Below are 18775 nucleotides of genomic sequence, written 5' to 3' on the forward strand. Positions count from 1 at the left end.
GGCGTCAGCACTTTCCCTCCCATGCATTTTCACCCAGACAGATTGTGTCTTATTATCTGACCCCACTCCTCTTCCCTGAGTGACCTAATAATATTGTTTCAGCAATCTTGTCCAGCCTGCGACCTCATAACTTCACACAAGAATGTGCAAGATGAAATGAAAGAAGCCTGGTCGTTCTCAAGAAGTTGGCCTCGTCTGTTGCTGCGTGATGACACTCCCACACATTTTTCACATTCAAAACCTCATAAGGTTAACTTTTCCAAGTGTTGCAAATACATTAGTAGTTTACTAACAAATTTTAAGTGTACTTCTGCAAAGATACAAATAATTGGGCAACCTTAACTTTATGAAAACGTACATTGCAAGAAACCAACAAGTATCTGATAAGTAAACTTCAGTCTACAAAAACAGATTATATCTGTTATTTAATAACATGATACAGCGGTTCCTCATTTACAGCAACGATTATGTTCCAAATAAAACCTGCGATAAGTTAAATCCACAAAATGAGACTACAGCTGTTTTTATGGCTGACAAACTCATTTAACAATTTTCAAACTTTTCTCTCTTGATCGAACTCTCAAAATATTTTCAATGTTTCACTGAAAAAATAAGCCAATTTTCACTTTTCTGTTTTTATTTTCAGATTTTCAGTTAATATTTTAAAAAATGTGCTAGAATGTTTCATGTAAGGGTTACACAGCAGTGTTGCCACAAGAAACCAAAAATGCTGGGGGCTGCATTGTGAAACGTGAACAAGGGTCGCATTTGGCTCATGGCCGGACTTTGGACATGCCTGGCTTGAGGTGGACCGCGATATGGTGAGTAAACTGTACTTCAAATGCTAATTAAATATGTTTTTCTCACTGTTTTTTAGTACTGTCAAGGGTTTGATGATTGATCTTTTATCTTTGCTTCTTTATCTAGGTTTTTTGGTTACGAAGATTGCATTATGTGGAATTTGTTTTTTGTTTAAGTTACGTTGAGTTTCATAGCTCCTGTTTCCTGCAGTCCATGTCAAACCAAGTTTCAGTTTCAATCATAATGCTATTTCTGTTAATTCCCACCTCAGAACATTTAATGGCTTGTTTTTAGTAGCAGGTCCTCTGTTTTGGCACACTTTTGGTTTCCCTTGCTTTAAGTTTATGACAGTCTAGCTTAGCCGTGATTGAGTTTAGTTGTGTCCGTCATCTTCACGATGTAATTACTTAAAAAGACTGTAGTGCAGGCTTCCAAAGTCCAATCTCATCATCTAGCAAACGAAAATGACTGAAAGAAACTCTGCTTTAAGGTTGTACAAATCTTTACTACCCAAACATAAAAAACAGTTACCTTTCAAGGTAGGCGCACAATAAACTGTTTAGGTTAATAATTTTAGTAAAACAGTGTCATTAGCTTGGAGAAGGTCAGCAACACTACAGCAAACACTTACTTTGCTAAGTACATCCAAACCTGACGGTGGTTTAAGAGACTCAGATTTAATAACTAAAACTGCTCTAACATCACACAACATAAAAGTAAAGTTGGCAAGCTTTAATATCTAAAAACCCTCATATTTCTTGGTTTTATTTCGTGACCAAGCTATTTCTTTGCCAAATTCTCTCTCTCTGTCTATTGTGTTATTTTTCCAAGTCACAGTAATAGAGAGCATATTTGTTTTTGCAGCAAAAAATTCCACAACTTTGTGTATCACATCAATGCAATTCAAGATAAATTTTCTCTATTAGGTGGAGGAGCAGATCTTTCTCTAGTTTCGGTTCAGACAATGACAGAAAGTTTTTCTTTTTTTATTGTGTTGCAATGAGTTACCAGTCACCAGTCACTGGTCAATAAAGGATGTCTGGATGGCACCTATAAATAGTAAAACCATGAAGGAGTATAACTGCTGCAAAGGTACTTGATTCACAAAATAATAAAGGTGATACAATTTGCAAAAAAATGAAGTAAAAGAGTTCTCCCCTTTTCTGCATATTCAAGGTCATTCATTAAACTAACTATTGCGCAAAAGCAGAATTATTTCAGAATGATCCATGGCAGGCTACCTCGTGGGGGGAAGATGACAACATTTATTTTGTATATTACACTGAATTTTACAGAGGATGTTTGCTCATCAGATATTCCACCAGATTCTGAAACATTAATGTAAACTTGGAAATAGTTTTGAATCATTTTAAGGCAGTAGTCAAAAAAGACACACACTGCAAAAACATCTGCAAGTACAGTTTTGAAAAAGAAAAAAAAAATCCCGACACAAATAGACTTTATCTGCAGACATGCTGGTCTGCTAAACCTACAAAAATGAATCCGAAGGCTTCTCTATGTGATGCAATTTACAGCTCAATTTTAAAGTGGATGACTGATTGTATTTTATTTCATTGGCATGAAAACCCCAGACTGAAGACACTTGATACCTTTTGAGAGGCTCATGAACACATTACAGCATCTGAAAGTAGATGGTGAATGCAAAATATTATAGAGAAAAGGTGGTGGATAAGGAAGTCTAATGTTTTAGTGTAGGTTTTTCATAGATGCAACAGTTTTAATTTATTTTAACAGCCCCAAACACTAAAGTCTTCCGACTCCTCTATTGTTTTTCCAGTGGTATTTTAATTATGATTATGCTGTTTTAGGCAAATAAAAAAAAGCCTGTGTACTTTCCTAGGACACAGTTTCTGCTGTTCTTCAAAAATTTGCCTCTGAGCGGTTGGCGGGACTTCTGCCATGGAGTGAGCCCGCCCCCCATATCCCGCTATTCATCTCTGCCACTACCTTACAGCACCTCACAGCCTCAACCTCACATAACCGTTGCTGCAAAAATGGTGAGCAATACTGGAGCAAACCAGCTGCACATTTTCGAGCCTGATGCCAGCTTGAATGAAGCAAGCAATAAGGTACATGGATCTAATCGTCTACAAGTAGATGCATCAGAATGGAGTGGAGCAATGACCTTCTTCATCACAACTAAAAGTGTTTTCAAATGGCCTTTGTTGGTCTGCACCTGACTGATGATGATTTTTAAGCTTGATTTTTTTTAAATAAATGTCCTCCACAACATCAGGAAAATGCCACAAAAACAGTTTTAATCAAATTGGCATTTCAATCATTTTCAATCATTTAAAAAAGCTAGTGCTGTCTGGACACAACAACTCATTGCCAAAGAGGGTACATGTTAGTAACAAGATGGAGTAATTTACATCATAGCATTACAAGAATTAACACGTACGTCCCTTTAATAATTTCTTTGTCTGTCACTAAAAGTTCACACCAGTGAATTAGCATAACACAGATTTCTTGCTAAAACAATTTTAGAGGACAAAAACTTGATCTGCACAAAATATCCTAAAGCATTGTTTCTTTTTTTTTTTTTTACCAGCAGTGTTTATTACAGTATCACTAGCAGAATCAAAGCCACATTATCTGTGAATTAACATGGTTATGCAGGAGCTTGTTAGGCAGCTGAGGTAAATGGGGGAGATTTGGGAAATAATCCCTTCCCAATCTGGACACCACAGCTGGTTGGCTCATGCCTTCCCATCCCTCCCAGCACATGTGCACATATTTGCATACACCCTGAGCTCTGAAGTTCATGCGGGTGCCAACGCGAATGGTGACATACACACGAATGGGGGGATTGGTGAGAACTGCAAGAAGTGTGTGAGTTTAATTGGGTTTTTCCAAATCCGTCTTAAACCTCATACATGTTCAAACACATGCTCTGGTTTCCCTCAGTCTACAGACACGTGGCTATTTAGAAACACAACTTTTTATTTTTTAGAGTTTTGTTCAAAGGGATCACCCAGTTTTTGCTGTCATACGTTGAAGAATTCTTTGAGTTGTGCTTTGTGGCATCGTCAGTGAAACCTATCATTGTGATTGATGGATTCTGATGATACGTTCTCACAGTTTGTGCCTGCTCGGGAGCCAGATTGGCCATGAGGGGGGGGGGGGGGGGGGTTTGCTGACCTTGTATACAGATTTAGAACACAGAAGCATCACTGATATGGCAGCTGGACTGTGTCAGGCAGCAGAAGCCCAAGCCCAATCAGATCATCAGGTCAGATGGCTTTAGTTAATGCTAAAGCTCAGAGTGTAAATGTAATACTCCTCAGCTCAATGCACAAAGACAATTTAGGCAGCCATTGTTGGAGCTAGGAAGTCTTTGGGGGTTACTGAGGAGCGCTTCCTGAAAGCTTCCTTTGTGTGAATAACATATTGATCTTTTATATCTCTTATCTGTCTTACTGCTGTTAGCTACTTACTGCAAGCCGTCATATTCATTTTATAACAGTGTTTCTTTTCCCCTTTCTTTCTGAAAAGTGATTGAATTCGAGAATTGTTCCGAAAAAAAATTAACCATCAAGATTATGCATGCACACCTTCTGCCCACTCTCAAAGAGTGTTTCAGACACATTAAAGTACAGCATATGTCAGTTCCTACTTAACATTTCAGACTCAAACCCAGAAGAAACCTTGTCTTTCCCTTGTATTGTGCTGCTTTTGACCGTTGTTCCTTCTTCTCTCTCTGCTCAATCCTTCTCCTTTCTTTTTCTGACGCACTGGTCTGAGTCAATAGGCTTCCTGTTGGTTTTCAAACTCCCCATGTCAGCCTTCCTTCCCGCACATCTCCACTCCCCTTTCGTCTTCTATTTATCACCCCACAGCCCATTTTACGGTATCTTTCTGCGTCCATCCTGGAGCCATATCTTACGCTCCATTACCTTGCTCGTTTGTGTCCCCTTCATCTCCCCCTCTGCCTGTCCAACCTGCTGACATGAATTTTCACCCCGTTACTGTATTTCTCCTCTTCCTTCGCATCTTCGCTCTTGCCATTTATCCTCAGTTCCTCTGTCCACCCTCTGAACCCCCACAAACCCACTCCCACATCCCCACCACATCATCAGACCCCTGCCTCCACCCCCCACCCCCCACGCACACACACTTTCCCCCTCCCTCTTACTTCATCTGGAAGTGGAAGTGCTGACAGTGCTGTTTACTTGAACTGAGTGCTCAGCTTCACAGCCCCCTCGCCTCCCATTCCTCCCCACCTACCACCACCTCTCATCCTCATCTTCACCTCCTTCCATACTTTCCTCCTGCCTCCCACCTACATAACCCCCTAGGCAGGGGGATTAACCTTCCAGCCCAGGGCTGCTGGGCTTTAATGACTGTCTGTGGAGCCAGCTTTAAACACACAACCCAGTTGCTAACATCTGGTTCTCACACACCCACTCACCCTTCCTTTACACCAGAACAGAGGCCTAAATGATGTACCTGCAGAAGAGACACGTATGATAACAGCAATGAGCATGGTTCTTGACACACTGTAAAGAAATAGTTCTTGGATTTTTACCATAACATTTCATTATAGTGTTGCACAAATGAATGACATTTTTCCTTACGCCTGCAGTGGATCACCATAGTGCAACTCCTTTAGTGTTTATACTGAGAAAAACATTGCTGCATACAGTCTGGACAGAGACAAGTGTGGACTATCAGAAATCAGAAAATGCACTGAAGGACACGTAAACAAGGAGGATAAACATGACCTTTAAGTTGCTTTGCTAGAAGAACTTTCAGTATGTTCCACTGAGCACCTCATGGTATTCTGCAGCTACCATTCAGTTGGAAGTATATAATTGACAAAAGAGGCAGAAGGGTAATACTGACAAAAAAGAAAAAACTTACTGCACAGTTCAAAGAAAAAGCAGTGGCTTGTGTAAATGATCAGGTTTGCATTTCAGCAAATATGCCTATAGCATCCTTTCTACGGAATTTGGTGAATTATTTCTTTGCTATTTATTATGTATGAAAATAAATGTCACAATGTGGCAACAGTGAAGTCATTTGGATCTGGATGTTTGAGAGCTTCTTTGCTCTTCCAACTTGGCAAATTTTAATATGATCCATTAATACACCACTGCAAGACAGAACAGTAAGAAACGACAAGGGTGTTCTTCTGCGAAGCGTCTCAGTAGAGGTTTATCAAACATTTGCAGACTGACTTTTGGCTTTCCTAAAGCACGAGATGTCAGGTGGAAATGCTTGACCTGAGACATTCTTGTTTTTTTTTATTAGCAGCCATACCACACATGTTGATTTTGATATCATTTTCATACAGAGACCCCTCTCAAAAAGACCAGCACCAACGCATTTGATATGTTTTTAAACTTCACACACCTTTCCTCATCCTTCAGGCTGTTTTGCAGTTCTTTTTCAGACTGCCTCCCTTTAAGGCAAAGGAGTAAAAGAAGGGAGAGTCCCATTGGCATTCTGTAAACTCTCTCTTCCTCAGTTTATGTTCAGAGAGCCATCTGTGGATCAGGAAGACAAAAAGTTGCTCCTGAGCCACAGTGTCACTCAACAGGTAAGCCAGTTTCTCTCTTTCTCTCATGCAAATTCACACACCTTTTGAAATATTCTTGGCTTTTTTTTGTTGTTGTACAGAGGAACACCCTTTGTGTGCATCTGCATGCCTGCCTCATTCTGGAGCTCTTGGCACTCTGCAGGCAGATGTGCTTGAGATGGTTTAAAAAAGGTTTCTCTTTCTTAACTTTTTTCCTGGGGAGGGTTGATTTTTTTTTGCATGCAAGTCATTGTAATCCAAAGAATGTGAACAGACTGATATAAAAGAAATGGAGAAGCAGTATTTTATTTGGTAAATGTCTTGAACTTGTCCTGGATTAGATGAGATAGACTTTAAGGAATAGGTTGAAAGGTCTTTTTCCATATTGAGATTGCTTGTTTCTGCTTTTTGTGTGCCAGTTTTCTCTGCAAGCTTTTACTTTTTTCTACAGTCAAAAAAAGAAATGAAGGAAAATACAAACAATAAAATAAAAGGCTGATTGGTGATCCCGAAAAGCCCTCCGGGAGAGCCTGTAGCTGCTTGACATATTACCTGCCTCTGATTTATTTTGCTGCGGACATCTATACAGCTAATACTTAGGCTGAGGGAAAAATAGATATATATTTATGCAGAATCATTAGATTGAGTTGATAATCTAATCGTAGCGATTACAAGAAGCAGTGATTGGACCCACAGGCAACTGGTGAAATTGGTTGGAGTTTAGCCTGGCAGTAAGACGTTGGGCCACATGTGAATTGGATGGCTGCTTACAGGGTGAAACGTCTTTTTTTTTACACTGACTGCTTTCTGAAGGGATTCGTGATAAATTGCAGTTGGATTGAGTGCATTGAATTGGTTGATGATGTTATAAAAGATGTCATTAAAAAAATAAAATAAAAAAATGTACCTGTCACAGTGAATGTGCTCGGCTACTTCAAACGTCCTTGCAAGGGGAGTAGCAACCCCCTTTTTCATCTCTGTGCTGAAAGCAAATCCAATTTCAAATCAAACTTTGTAATTTGCATTTGTAAACAGCTGAAAGAACAAGGTCAAAAGACCCGTGGCAACGAGGGCTGATGTGGTGAGATCTTTTATTTCACGTCTAAAAGCAAATTAAAGCGTAGACGTTTTGTTTAATTTCTTATGTGGAATCACATATTACAATTATTCCTTGATTGTTGCTCAGTCATACATGTTTCTTCATAAAGTAAGGCGGAAACGTACCATTTAATGAGCATTCAGAGGACGAGCTTAATTTTTTAAAGCAATTAAGGGAGGTTGTTTAAATAGGTAATGGGAATGTGGGGAGGTCAGGCAGGCTGAGTCTGCTTTCATTAAGAGTCCCAATGAAAACGGTGACTCATGAGGCCAACAGCAACCTTTCTGGGCTGGACCAACATGTCTCTTCCTTACACTGAGTACTCCTTGTTTGAGAATAAATCACAGAGGCACAGATGACTTTTTCGGCCATTTTTTTTCGCCAGAAAAATAAGAAAATCATTCCTTGTTATCAAATGATGAATAACTGCTTATTGCCGTGCCTATGATGAAAACTGCCTGCATTTGGGGATAAAACGATCGTCTGTGTGTTTACCCTCATGAGGCAGAGATAAAGAGAAGATGGGCGTTTTTAACCTCACAGAAGAATTTTATTCATTGAAGAGGGAAATAATTGGCCTTGTGTGTTCAAAGACTTCACTGGGGGCTCTGAAACACACAAAATGTTTTGAGAGCACAAAATAATTGAGTGTGAGTTCTTTCTTATCAACGCCTGTTGGAGTGCAACTAATCGACTTGGTGGGGGGAAAGATGTGGCAAAAAGCAGTTACCTCCAATTCATTTTGTCTCTTCAAATGAGAAAATATTTAGTTTTCAATTAGGTAAATCACCTTTATTTTGTTCCACTCCTGTAGCAGATAAATCATGCCCTGACTTAAAGCGCTCATCCAGGTCAAGAAAGTCCCACAAGTTTGAACGCCATAAAACAGATCATCTTCTCTTTGTTTGTGTTCTAGCAATCACTTTAAAAAAAAGTCTTCATAAATGCGCGCACATGCACGTTTTGGTCATCTGCATACACAACTCACGCATTCAGGCAATGCTACACAAATTTTTAGGACCATTTTTGGGCTCTACGTACAAAACATGCGGCCATTGAACGCGCGCTGAAAGTTAGGGTTGAACTTAGACCAAACAGGGACTCAGAAAATGGAAATGGTTTCCCTTTCAATTTACAGAAGTGCCAAACATTTGAAAATTGATCGTGGAGGAGAAAATAATATTTGTGGTCTATAACCATATATGATACCAAATCTTTCACATATCGGAATAGAGCTGTGAAAGAAAAAAGCCTGAGGCAAAATTTAAGAGATTAGCACTGCTTTGATATTTTGCACCAAACCTCTGAAAAAGCGAATAAACTAATATCCCCTCTCTACATCTGTGATTTGTGAATGTCTAATTCTTTTGTCTTGATGTAATTTTTTTGGATTCTAAATTTTGTTATTTAAGTGAAACTGCTTTTCTTTGTGTTTTGATTTTTTTCTTTTAGGTGACGCACATATGCTAGTATTGGGTAGCGACAGGCCAGTGAGAACACCAAGTGCTTTGGTTCAAGAACTTGCTTTTAGTGGGGTTTTTTGTGTGTGCTTCACGTGCTTGGTGTAAATGCAGCATAAGGTTCTATAAAAGAATAAACAGACAATAAACAGATAAAAAGCTTTTTATCATCATATAAGCTTTATATTTACCAAGATGAGTAAGATATCCAAATCTGAAGAGACAACGATTGACATTATGTTCTTACATAAGTCAATCAATCAGTTTAGCCATTTGCCATCGTTCTAAACACTCAAGCTAAGCGAATATCTTGACATTTTCAAGGATTTACAGACTATAGAGATGGTTTCCTGGAAAAAATTGACTCCAGAATTATTTTATAGTCTCAGACTAGCTTGTCCACAAACCATGTGCACACACACCACCACTGCTCCCTCCTGCAGGGTGTGTGCCTCTTCTGAAATCTGTCCACAAGCTTTTGTCTTTCCATGTAAACATTCAGTGGATAAAAATTACACTCAATAACATTTAAGGCAGATTATTACCATATGAAAGAACGTACCTAGCCCGAGAGGACAAACACCAAAGCAGACTCACACTGCTGAACAACGTGCTTTAAGTCTAAAATGCTAACATTACTAATATGCTTCACTTTAGACAAAACAGATAAAAACATTTATTCTCTGAATAATGTTGAACTTTTAAAACCTTGCATCCAAGCAGAAATAACATTTTTAGCATTATGCCTCTATCACATTTTGGTTTGGTTAACCTTAAACCTAAAAGTGTTTTATTCCTTTGTGTTTTGATTTAGCTTTGAGAGGTTAACTTTAAAGCTGTTCCAAAGTATGCCGCTTAATTGTAAAGGTGGATTTACTACTGATGCACTGCTGGTGCTTCCCTGACTCTGCTTCCATTACACAAAAGAGAAAAACAGAGTTTGCTCGGTGAGTTTGAAGAACAGAGCACAAGGTTAACAAGCGGCATACAAAATCTTTTTGGAAAGATGTTTTTAAACTGGAAAATACTGTAGAACCCAATGCAAATATCCTTTTCTGACCGTTGACCAGTTTTTAAATTTGGGTTTGTTTAATACCTAGTGTTTTTGTGTTTTTGCTGTTTTCAGGACTTCCCCGAGGTTTTGAAGGTCAGGTGTCAGTGGTGAAATGGAATTCTTGTCAGCATGGATTGTGTCTCCTTCCACTCTACCCTTTCTGTGTCTCATTTGGGGTAAGATAGTCAAATGTCACCACCGAGCTTTCATCACGGTAACTATGCCCTTTTCAAGACCCATCTTTGTTTAGACCATTTATCTGAGTGGTTTAGAAACTTTTAAACTTTTTAATATAACAATAATTGTCACAGTCTAGGTCCAACATAATTTTGTTTAGATTGGTAAGCCTCACGTTCGTTCCCATTTCAGTAATCTTTGAAATACTTACATGTAAACTCACCTACTGTGTAACCTTTCAACACCCCACCTTCCATCATTTGAGCAAATTAGTAACCAGTTAGAAATCAACACAAACAGAGCCAACTTTTTGTTTAGTTGGACACTGGTCTCTGTGTTCAGCAATAGAAATAGACCGCAAAGTTTGGAAGCCTCATTTGTCATAACCTTAAGACATTAACATGACTGGAAGTGTAAAATAAGCTGATGAAAAGTTTCAAATGTATCTAACACAATTATTTTTATCTATTAGGTTTCCAATTAACAACTTAGATTTTCAGACTAAGTAAAGATCAATGTGAGAATTAGACCTTGAAAATTAACACATCTTTACATATGGAAAAATATTCTGTATGTTATTTTTCTTTGCAGATCCAACTTTCCTTCAGCTGTCATATTTCATAAAGTGAACCACATTCATACACCAAGAGCAAAATTGTAAAGCTCTTTCCTCATTCATACAACTTTTTCACAATTTTAAATGATAGTGTTTATGGCCTGTATTGTGAACAAGGACAGCAGTTGATTAATCTATGAGTCTTTACATGTTTTTGAAATTCTTAAAAATGCCAATTATAGTAGGATTTACACTTTTGCTTTTAGAGTAAAATAAATCATTTAATAATTACCGTTAGGTAATTCTGGGTCATTTCTGTTTCTTTAAAAATGTGTCTTTTGTTTTATATTTTAGTACCACACAAAATATGAGGTGAAGAGGTATTGTAACATTTTTAGCCTTTTTAAACACTTTATCAGGCTTTTTAACAAAAGTAAGAACAAACAATTCTGCTTGATAAAAACAATCCTGTTAGCCTTGACGGCATTGAAGAACGTCCGCCAATGACTGTGGGGATCCTTTTTTTCCCTGTTTACAGAAGAGAGATGCAGCAACACCACCATTCTTTAGTTACCATTTGCCAATTAGCAAAAAAATTACAATTTGCTGTATGTGAATATAAAGAATTGACAAGATTTGCTCTATGTTAGCAAATTCTACATTTTTTAAATGAAAACCATAATGCCCAGTAGGAGACTGCAACAAAAGCCTGGGTCGAAGGGTTAAAGGAGAATTGTTATTGCCAATATTAATTTTGTCAAAAGCAAAATGCGTCAGCAAGTAGAACTTTTTTCTTAAGTGTTTTTGTAGATTTTCATCACAGAGTGTTTTACAGCAACATAATGGAACCAAGCAGGCAAAAACATAAATACATAACTACAAACAATCAGATCAATACACTTGTACAACAGACACTGGTTAATTGGAGAATCAACTAAAAGCTAATAGACAAATATGAATTCAAAGAACAGCCTAATGGACTAGGAGATGATAAAAGCAATGATAATATGGAATTTAAGGTATATATATACCCAAAGATACAAAACACTTTATTAGGCGGGGAATTGAATTTAGGTCAAACTACAGAATGCACATGAGTGGAGTACAAACGGAAACAACATAAAAGAAGAAAAGCATTTACCACACAGGTAAGCAAGAAAAGGGAGAAACTAAATTGTAAAAAGTTAAGTAGTGGTGTATGAAAGGAAAAATAAGTCTTCTTTTTTTATTTTATCTGAATGAGACAGAGCTGGAACATGCATCGAAGGATGTTGTAGACATGTACTGCGAAATTAAAACTATGTGAGTCCATCTATGAACTTTGAGACTATTAAAAAAAATCATAAAATGAAAAAATGGGATGGAGGCTTTTAGTGGCAAATATGAGCCGTGTTGTGTTTGTCAACTAAATTGAGCAGGGAGGAAGGGAAAGCAAACTGCAAAAAGGACTTTTGGGAGTGACAAAAGTAAAAATAAGTCATCTCCATCTAACCATTCATATCATATTTGACACATGCATTTCCAAGAATCCTATCTGATTATATGATCTGAACTTTCCCTAAAAACCCAATGAATGGAACTTGATCTATGTTTTCTGCTCTGTAGTGGGCTTTCCTTCCACTAGGGGCAGTAGAAGGGCTTTTCATGCTCATTTCAAAATGGCTGCCTCCGCAAAATCTCAAAAACACTTTTGGCAGGAAATGTTTGGCTAACTTTCAAAATGTATGGCTTCACCATTGTTATTCTTTTTTTTTAATGAATAGTTTCTGTATTGAAAGAATGCTCGATTTGTTGATGATCTATTATTTCTAATATAGTGGATCAGTTAAATGTTAAATGTGGATCAAATGTGAGATTTTTTATCTATAGTTCAAAAATAGACAGTGGGTAACAAAGGTGCTTTTTTCCTGAACACACATGTCAATATTTTTTGCATCTTAAACTAACATTGTTGTGAGCAATAATTTACCAAACCACCCAACAAATTATAATTGATTCTGTCTATGTGTCACTTAAAAATAGTATTGCAATTATTCTGTTGATTTCATCAAAAGGGGTTTAAAAAACTTCTTAACTCCCCAAAAATTCCTGTCAATTCTTTGATGGATAGTGGCCTTTACAAGGTAAAGGAAAAGTTACTTCAAATAAAATCAAGAAAGTTACAGCTGAAAGTACAAAGCCTTCAAATATGATACATTGACCAAGTGTATGATTTACTGATAATAAATTCAGCGTATACATTTCCACTTCAGTGTAAAGTGTTATCGCTGTAGTGGATTTCTTTATCTCAGAAAAACAGTGCCTGTTTGTCGGGTTTGAATATTCTTTTACGTAAACTGTATGCAAATATTCATGCATGATTGGTTGTTTGTATGCATCCTCTGCAATGGCCAATCTTGCCCTTCAAATCTGACGTGAGGTGACTGGTTCAGCCTTGATCGGAACACTTTGCCTCTCACTCATGTTGTCAGATGCAACAAAGCATGCACTTCACAAATAACTTGGTTCAACCAAGGTCAAGATTTAAGCAACACAGCTGCCTTCTCTGCAGGGCATTGTTTAAACGAGATTTCTGCTTTGATATTAGGCGCTAATTGGAGTAAGCTTTCGCACTAAGCTTCTAGAAATTAATTTATTCATACGCTCCTGTGTGTAGTAGTCATATAATCCGATTCCCAGATTTAAGGGCCAGTGGGTTGCTTTAAGGTTACCAACTTGATTCAAACTCACTGAACCACAGAATGTCCCCTCACAGTCTGCCTGAAGGATGGCCAACACCACCTATGACAAACAATGGGGATTAGAGTGATAATCATTACTCTTCTCTGGAGGAATTAGCTAGAGGGACATCGACATTGAGGAAAAACCACAGGTGAACAAGGTCCCTGATACCTCATGCTTTTTTTTTTCCTAACTCCTCCCTTTCTGCTATCTGTGTGGCCAAGGGGGAGATTTAATTTGGAGTAATTGCTTTATTGATGCATTTTAGGGACCTTTTCACTGCAGTTTCCTATCAATAAAGCATATGCCAAGATGAATAATGCGACCACACACAAAAGGGTGCCTTCTCAGACAAAAGAGCACCAGACAGCTTTCCTGAGGTGTATGTTTATGTCATGCTCTGTCGACTTCACTCATCTCCTTCATAGCACTTTACAAACACAAAGCCTTTTTTTTTCAACTTTTAACATTAACACCTATCAGAAGCCAACGTCTTCCTTCCTTTTGCTCTCTATGTCTCCAGGTGCACAAGCCCAGCAGGCATTTAGGATCGAGCCCAGAAACCTCACTGTGAGGATGGGAGCCACAGCTGTGTTGAAGTGTGAGGTGCTGCGGGCCTCTGGGACCGTGCAGTGGGTGAAAGATGGCCTCCTCTTGGGACCGCAGAGAAGCCTTCCAGGCTTTCCGCGCTACAGCATGATTGGAAAAAGAGGTAAACAGCAATAATTATAAAATATGGTCCACTGCTTGCCAGGGATTGATGGGCCTGTTTGAAATAAACAACCACGTCCAATCAAAGAATCACAGAATGACAACAGAATTAATCACCTCAGTTTCTTTTTGATCGCACTGGGCTTTGTTGCTTTGTTTGAAAAACATAAAATCTGACACAAATGTTCAACAGTGGAAAATGTTAAGCTAAGGTGTGTGTCAGAACATGTCATATTCGAAAAGGTTACCCTAAAGTGCATTCAGCAAAGAAAGCAACACTGCTATAAACACAACAGCATCTAATACATCCCTACTTATCCTGTCACTCACATTAAGGGAAGGAAAAAATAAAAATTAAAGCAATAGAAGTGTCAGCTAATCACCGAAATGTGGCAGAGAATAAAATGTGTTGCAGAATGTGCACCCGAGTCTATAAAAAGTAATAGCCAATTAGAAGGCAACCCTGAGTAGGGAAGAGCATCTGTTCCTGATCAGCCCGCAACCAGACAAGACGCACTTCACTGTTGCAAAGTGTGATGGACCACCGATGAAACGTGCACTCCGAGGGAGGCACATACTCATATGTTCACCAATTATCAAACAAGATTGTTATTAATGAAAACAGAGTGCAAAAACGGACATATAATCCAGAGTTTTAATGTTCAAACCCAAAAATTACTTATTTTAATAAAACAATGTCTGATGATGGATGTTGGAATTATGAACAGGAAGATGTAGGAGAAAACATAACAAAATATCGTGATGCTTTTTATATTTGGAATTCCAAAAAAAAAAGAATGTAAAAACAAACACACTGCCAAATACTCAGACGTTCCTACATGAATAAATACCCATCACAGGTACACTTTCCAGAAAAAGAAACTGCAGTCTTCAGACTGATGTATGCAATCACTTAACATTGCTCTGAAAGAGCAAAATCATTTAGGATGACACTTGACTGCACTTGATAGGCCAGCAGCCTTCGCTGATTGGCATCATCAGCGCTGTTTATTGATGCTTAAAAAAGCCTGAAATCACACATTCACAAGGAATAGGAGAGGCCGCCATTGATTTCAACATACACTTATTGAAAATGTGGCACACTAGGTTTTTCCCCTAGTTTTTCCCCACCCTGAAGACATGGCGTAAATATAGACATATGTGGGTAAAAACTCGTGGAATTCCACTTGTCTTTTCCCAACTTTTAGCAAGACAAAAGCAGAAGCCCATAGAAAATAGGCTTGTTTAAGGCTTGTAGGCATGATCTATGTCTTCTATAATTTATTTTCAATCACAGGCTCACCAGCCATAATTTAACTGGATAACCAAGCCTGGACACAGTCTGGCAGACAAAATGTAACTGTTAATGAATAGAAAAAAGTAAACTTGTTCAAGATTTAGATTGATTAGTTAGTGTTTAGCCTCAGTGAATTGATAAATCAGGCATTACAACATGCTACCCAGTGCAGTTTTAAATACAGGTGGTAGCCTTTGAGCAGCATTTTAGAGAAAGACGCTCTAAAATGCTGTGCTGATATGATGATAGAGGCGGAGCCTGTAGATAACTGATGTTCTTTGCTTCTTGAGTTTATTTAACCAAAAATGGACATAAACACTATAAATGGCTATAAATATCATCCTTCCACGGTTATCTCAGGGCTATTTTTGTTTTCTTTTACTGGAAACCCCTAAACGACAAAGCCGTCTCATAACATAAAAATGCTGTTACTTTTTCCTATACATTGCTGACATTGTGCAGCGGCTTATTGTGTATTTATGTACATTTGATTGCAGTGTTCATCTGAAGCTGCAGAACAGTTCACAGCCCAAGTCTGTGTGTGTGTGCATTCAAAAACAGTGGGTTGCAGCTTGAAATAGCAAGAACATCTAAAACAAAGTGAGATCCTCAGTTGTGGTGGTGTGGAATTTGCTGGTCTTTAAGACTAAAGAGAACTAGGATAGGCTTACAATTTATGTAAATTTTAGCTTTGTTTCAAATAAATGTTGATGCAAAGATGTTTAAGATGTAGCCTCAAAACAGTAGTATTAAACTACGAGAAGGAAGATTTTAAAAACTTTTGTAAAGTAGAAAAATATGTTGTTAAAAAACTAACACACAAAAAAATTTATCTATACCCATATCTATCACTGTATACTTCTAGCATTAATCATTAATCTGGTAGAAAATGAATAGCCGGACATCATTAATCAGTGTAAAAGTCTGAATTTTTTTTTATAAAGCATCTGTGAAATATTCTGATTAGACTAAACAAATCCCAAGATTGTGTACTCTACCAATCTTCTGTTAGAAAGATAGTGTACAAATGGAAGAAATTCATTATCTTTGCTTCAGACTGTTAGAATGATCATTTTCAGTCAACCAACAAAGTTGTCTGTTGTGGTCTATGAAGTTTTAAAAGAATCCAGCATAACTTTCTTAGCAAATCTCTGATATCCAGGAACAATTTCAGAATCTAATTATCTGGTAAATAACTCTCTCCTTCCCTTTCTGTAGTTAATGCTAACTTAGATGTGAAATTCGCTATTGCTTGGTTTTAATCATCTCTCCAGTTCACACATTCATTTTTAGGCCTGATCACTCGTCAGAACAAGATGCTATTTTCCACATGTTGGTAGTCTGTGAGCAATCAGGAGCTGGAAAGCCAGCAGTGAGCATCATCTAATCCCCATAGGTTATGGCAGTGCATCAAACAAATCAAGCCCTGTTGGCATGCCAGACTATTAGAGGAGAGATGCAAAGTGAGGGGCTCTGTCTGGCATCAATTAATAGACCGCTTTATTAAGTAGGTGTTATAAATCTGGGATTTGTTTTTTTGTTGTTGTTTATTTCTGTTTATTTTGCCTCATTGAAAGCTCCTGCTGAAATAAAATGCATCCTAACTTTTTGCACATCAATAGAAATACCCGCAGTTAAAAATTCTTACAGAGAAAAAATGTTTTCTACATAACTTGGAACATTGTTTTATTGGTGCTAAAAAATAATGACAAAAAGTTCAAGGACTAAAATGTAATAATATGTAATAACACACTGAAAAAGCCATAGAGTACATGGAGTGGTGAGAGACCTCAGATATTTACAATTTCCCTTTGCAACTTCATGTTGCCTTTAATTCTACACCTTAGATACATATTTTTATTCAAAATAAGCTGAAATACTACAGCTTTTATCGCCATCCAGTCCTTTTTTGACTAAGTGCTTCTACAAAGGGGGGTTGCACGGTCATGTAGTGGTTAGTACTCTCACCTCACAGCACGTCTCTCAGTTGAGTCCTTTCTGTTCAGAGTTTTTCTCGTGCATGCGTGAGTTTTCTCCAGAAAGTCTGGCTTCTTCCCACAGTCCAAAAATATGCTTTATAAATGAATTGATGATTCTTAATTGTCCCTGGGGAAGGCAGCTGGATAGCTCAGTTGGCTGCATGTAGGAATGGCACATGGCAAACCAGGGTTAGTTTCCCAGGTTAGCTTCATCAAATTTAGGTCCTTAGGCAAGACACTTCAAAATACTGTCTCATTATGTGGTCACAAGAGGGTCTAAATCTGGGTTTCCCTGTGCCAGTCCACAGCTTGAATAAAATACAGGGTTGTGTCAGAAAGGGCATCTGACGTACAAATCTCTGCCAAACCACCGGTACAAACCAATGAAAGCTGATTCGCTGTGGCGGCCCACTGAGGGGATGTCCTGAAAGGTGAACAATAACAAATTGTTCCAAAGGTGTGAATGTCACTATGTGATTGTGTGGCCCTGCAACAGTGTGGTGGACAGTCCAAGGTGTACTCCGCCTTCGCCCAAAAAGTGGCTGGGGTGGTCTTCAGCGACTCATGGTCCCAAAGGAAAATTAAGTGGGTTTAAAAGATGGATGGATAATGGATGGATGGATCCTACAAGGTGTGGAATCCCAATCCTAAATGCCTTGTGCCGTTCAAAAGTAATACTCAGTAAGAAAAAAAAAAAGTACAAAATAAAAAAACAGTAATTAATAACATTTTGTTTTACAATTTCCATAAAATCGGTTTAACTTTTTGAAAGTAACTGTTGATTATGTGTCTACCATAACATCTACGATCTTTGCTGACAATAAAAACTTAACTAACACTTACTTTTTTAAAGTTTTCTAATGGTAGTTGATGCCACAAAATGCCTTTTATTTTTTTTTCTCTGTTTCAGGGCAATATCATCTTAGAATTGAAAATGCTCAACTGGAAGATGACACTTTCTACGAATGCCAAGCAGGACAATCTGACACTAGTGAAGGGATCATCTCCAATGCAGTCTGGCTTGATGTACTGAGTAAGAAAAGATTCCAACAATAAGAGACTGTTGACAAAATGGATGGGTTCTGCCTGTAAACAGGGTTGTAAACCATGGTTGTAAACATGGACATTGTTTTTCCCTAAGTAGCTAAATAAATGATATGCTTAAAACGTGATTGTGAGTACCCACAGTTCTCCAGTAAAGCACTCGACCTCTTGACCACTAATCAGCATATAGAGAGCTGTTAAATATTCATTTCTATTGATAAAGATCTTTCCTGATTTAAAGATAAGGCATTTCGTGGAAGAGATTACAATTAGGTTGCCTACAGTAAGGCTGAACACTTTTTTTTTCCCGTTTTAAAACTTGGGAAAATGTCAG

At 37.9% G+C, this 18775-nt stretch overlaps 1 protein-coding gene across 2 annotated transcripts in view; it reads left to right on the plus strand.

Annotated features, from left to right (window-relative positions):
• Positions 1-6100: 6100 nt before the first annotated feature.
• Positions 6101-18775, plus strand: part of nphs1 (NPHS1, nephrin) — a 40512-nt gene continuing 27837 nt past the window's right edge. Inside the window, exons 1-4 of one of the 2 annotated variants that reach the window (XR_002874985.1) lie at positions 6101-6364; positions 10029-10132; positions 13934-14122; positions 18308-18430. Coding sequence is in view for 1 of the 2 variants with exons in the window: in XM_023964548.1 (XP_023820316.1) it covers positions 10069-10132; positions 13934-14122; positions 18308-18430 (376 nt within the window). In the remaining variant the exon portion in view is untranslated. The remainder of the gene's footprint in view (positions 6365-10028; positions 10133-13933; positions 14123-18307; positions 18431-18775) is intronic. The other variant, XM_023964548.1, reaches the window with a different exon arrangement.

This window comes from Oryzias latipes, chromosome 16 (genome assembly GCF_002234675.1).
Source record: "Oryzias latipes chromosome 16, ASM223467v1".
Taxonomy (NCBI): domain Eukaryota; kingdom Metazoa; phylum Chordata; class Actinopteri; order Beloniformes; family Adrianichthyidae; genus Oryzias; species Oryzias latipes.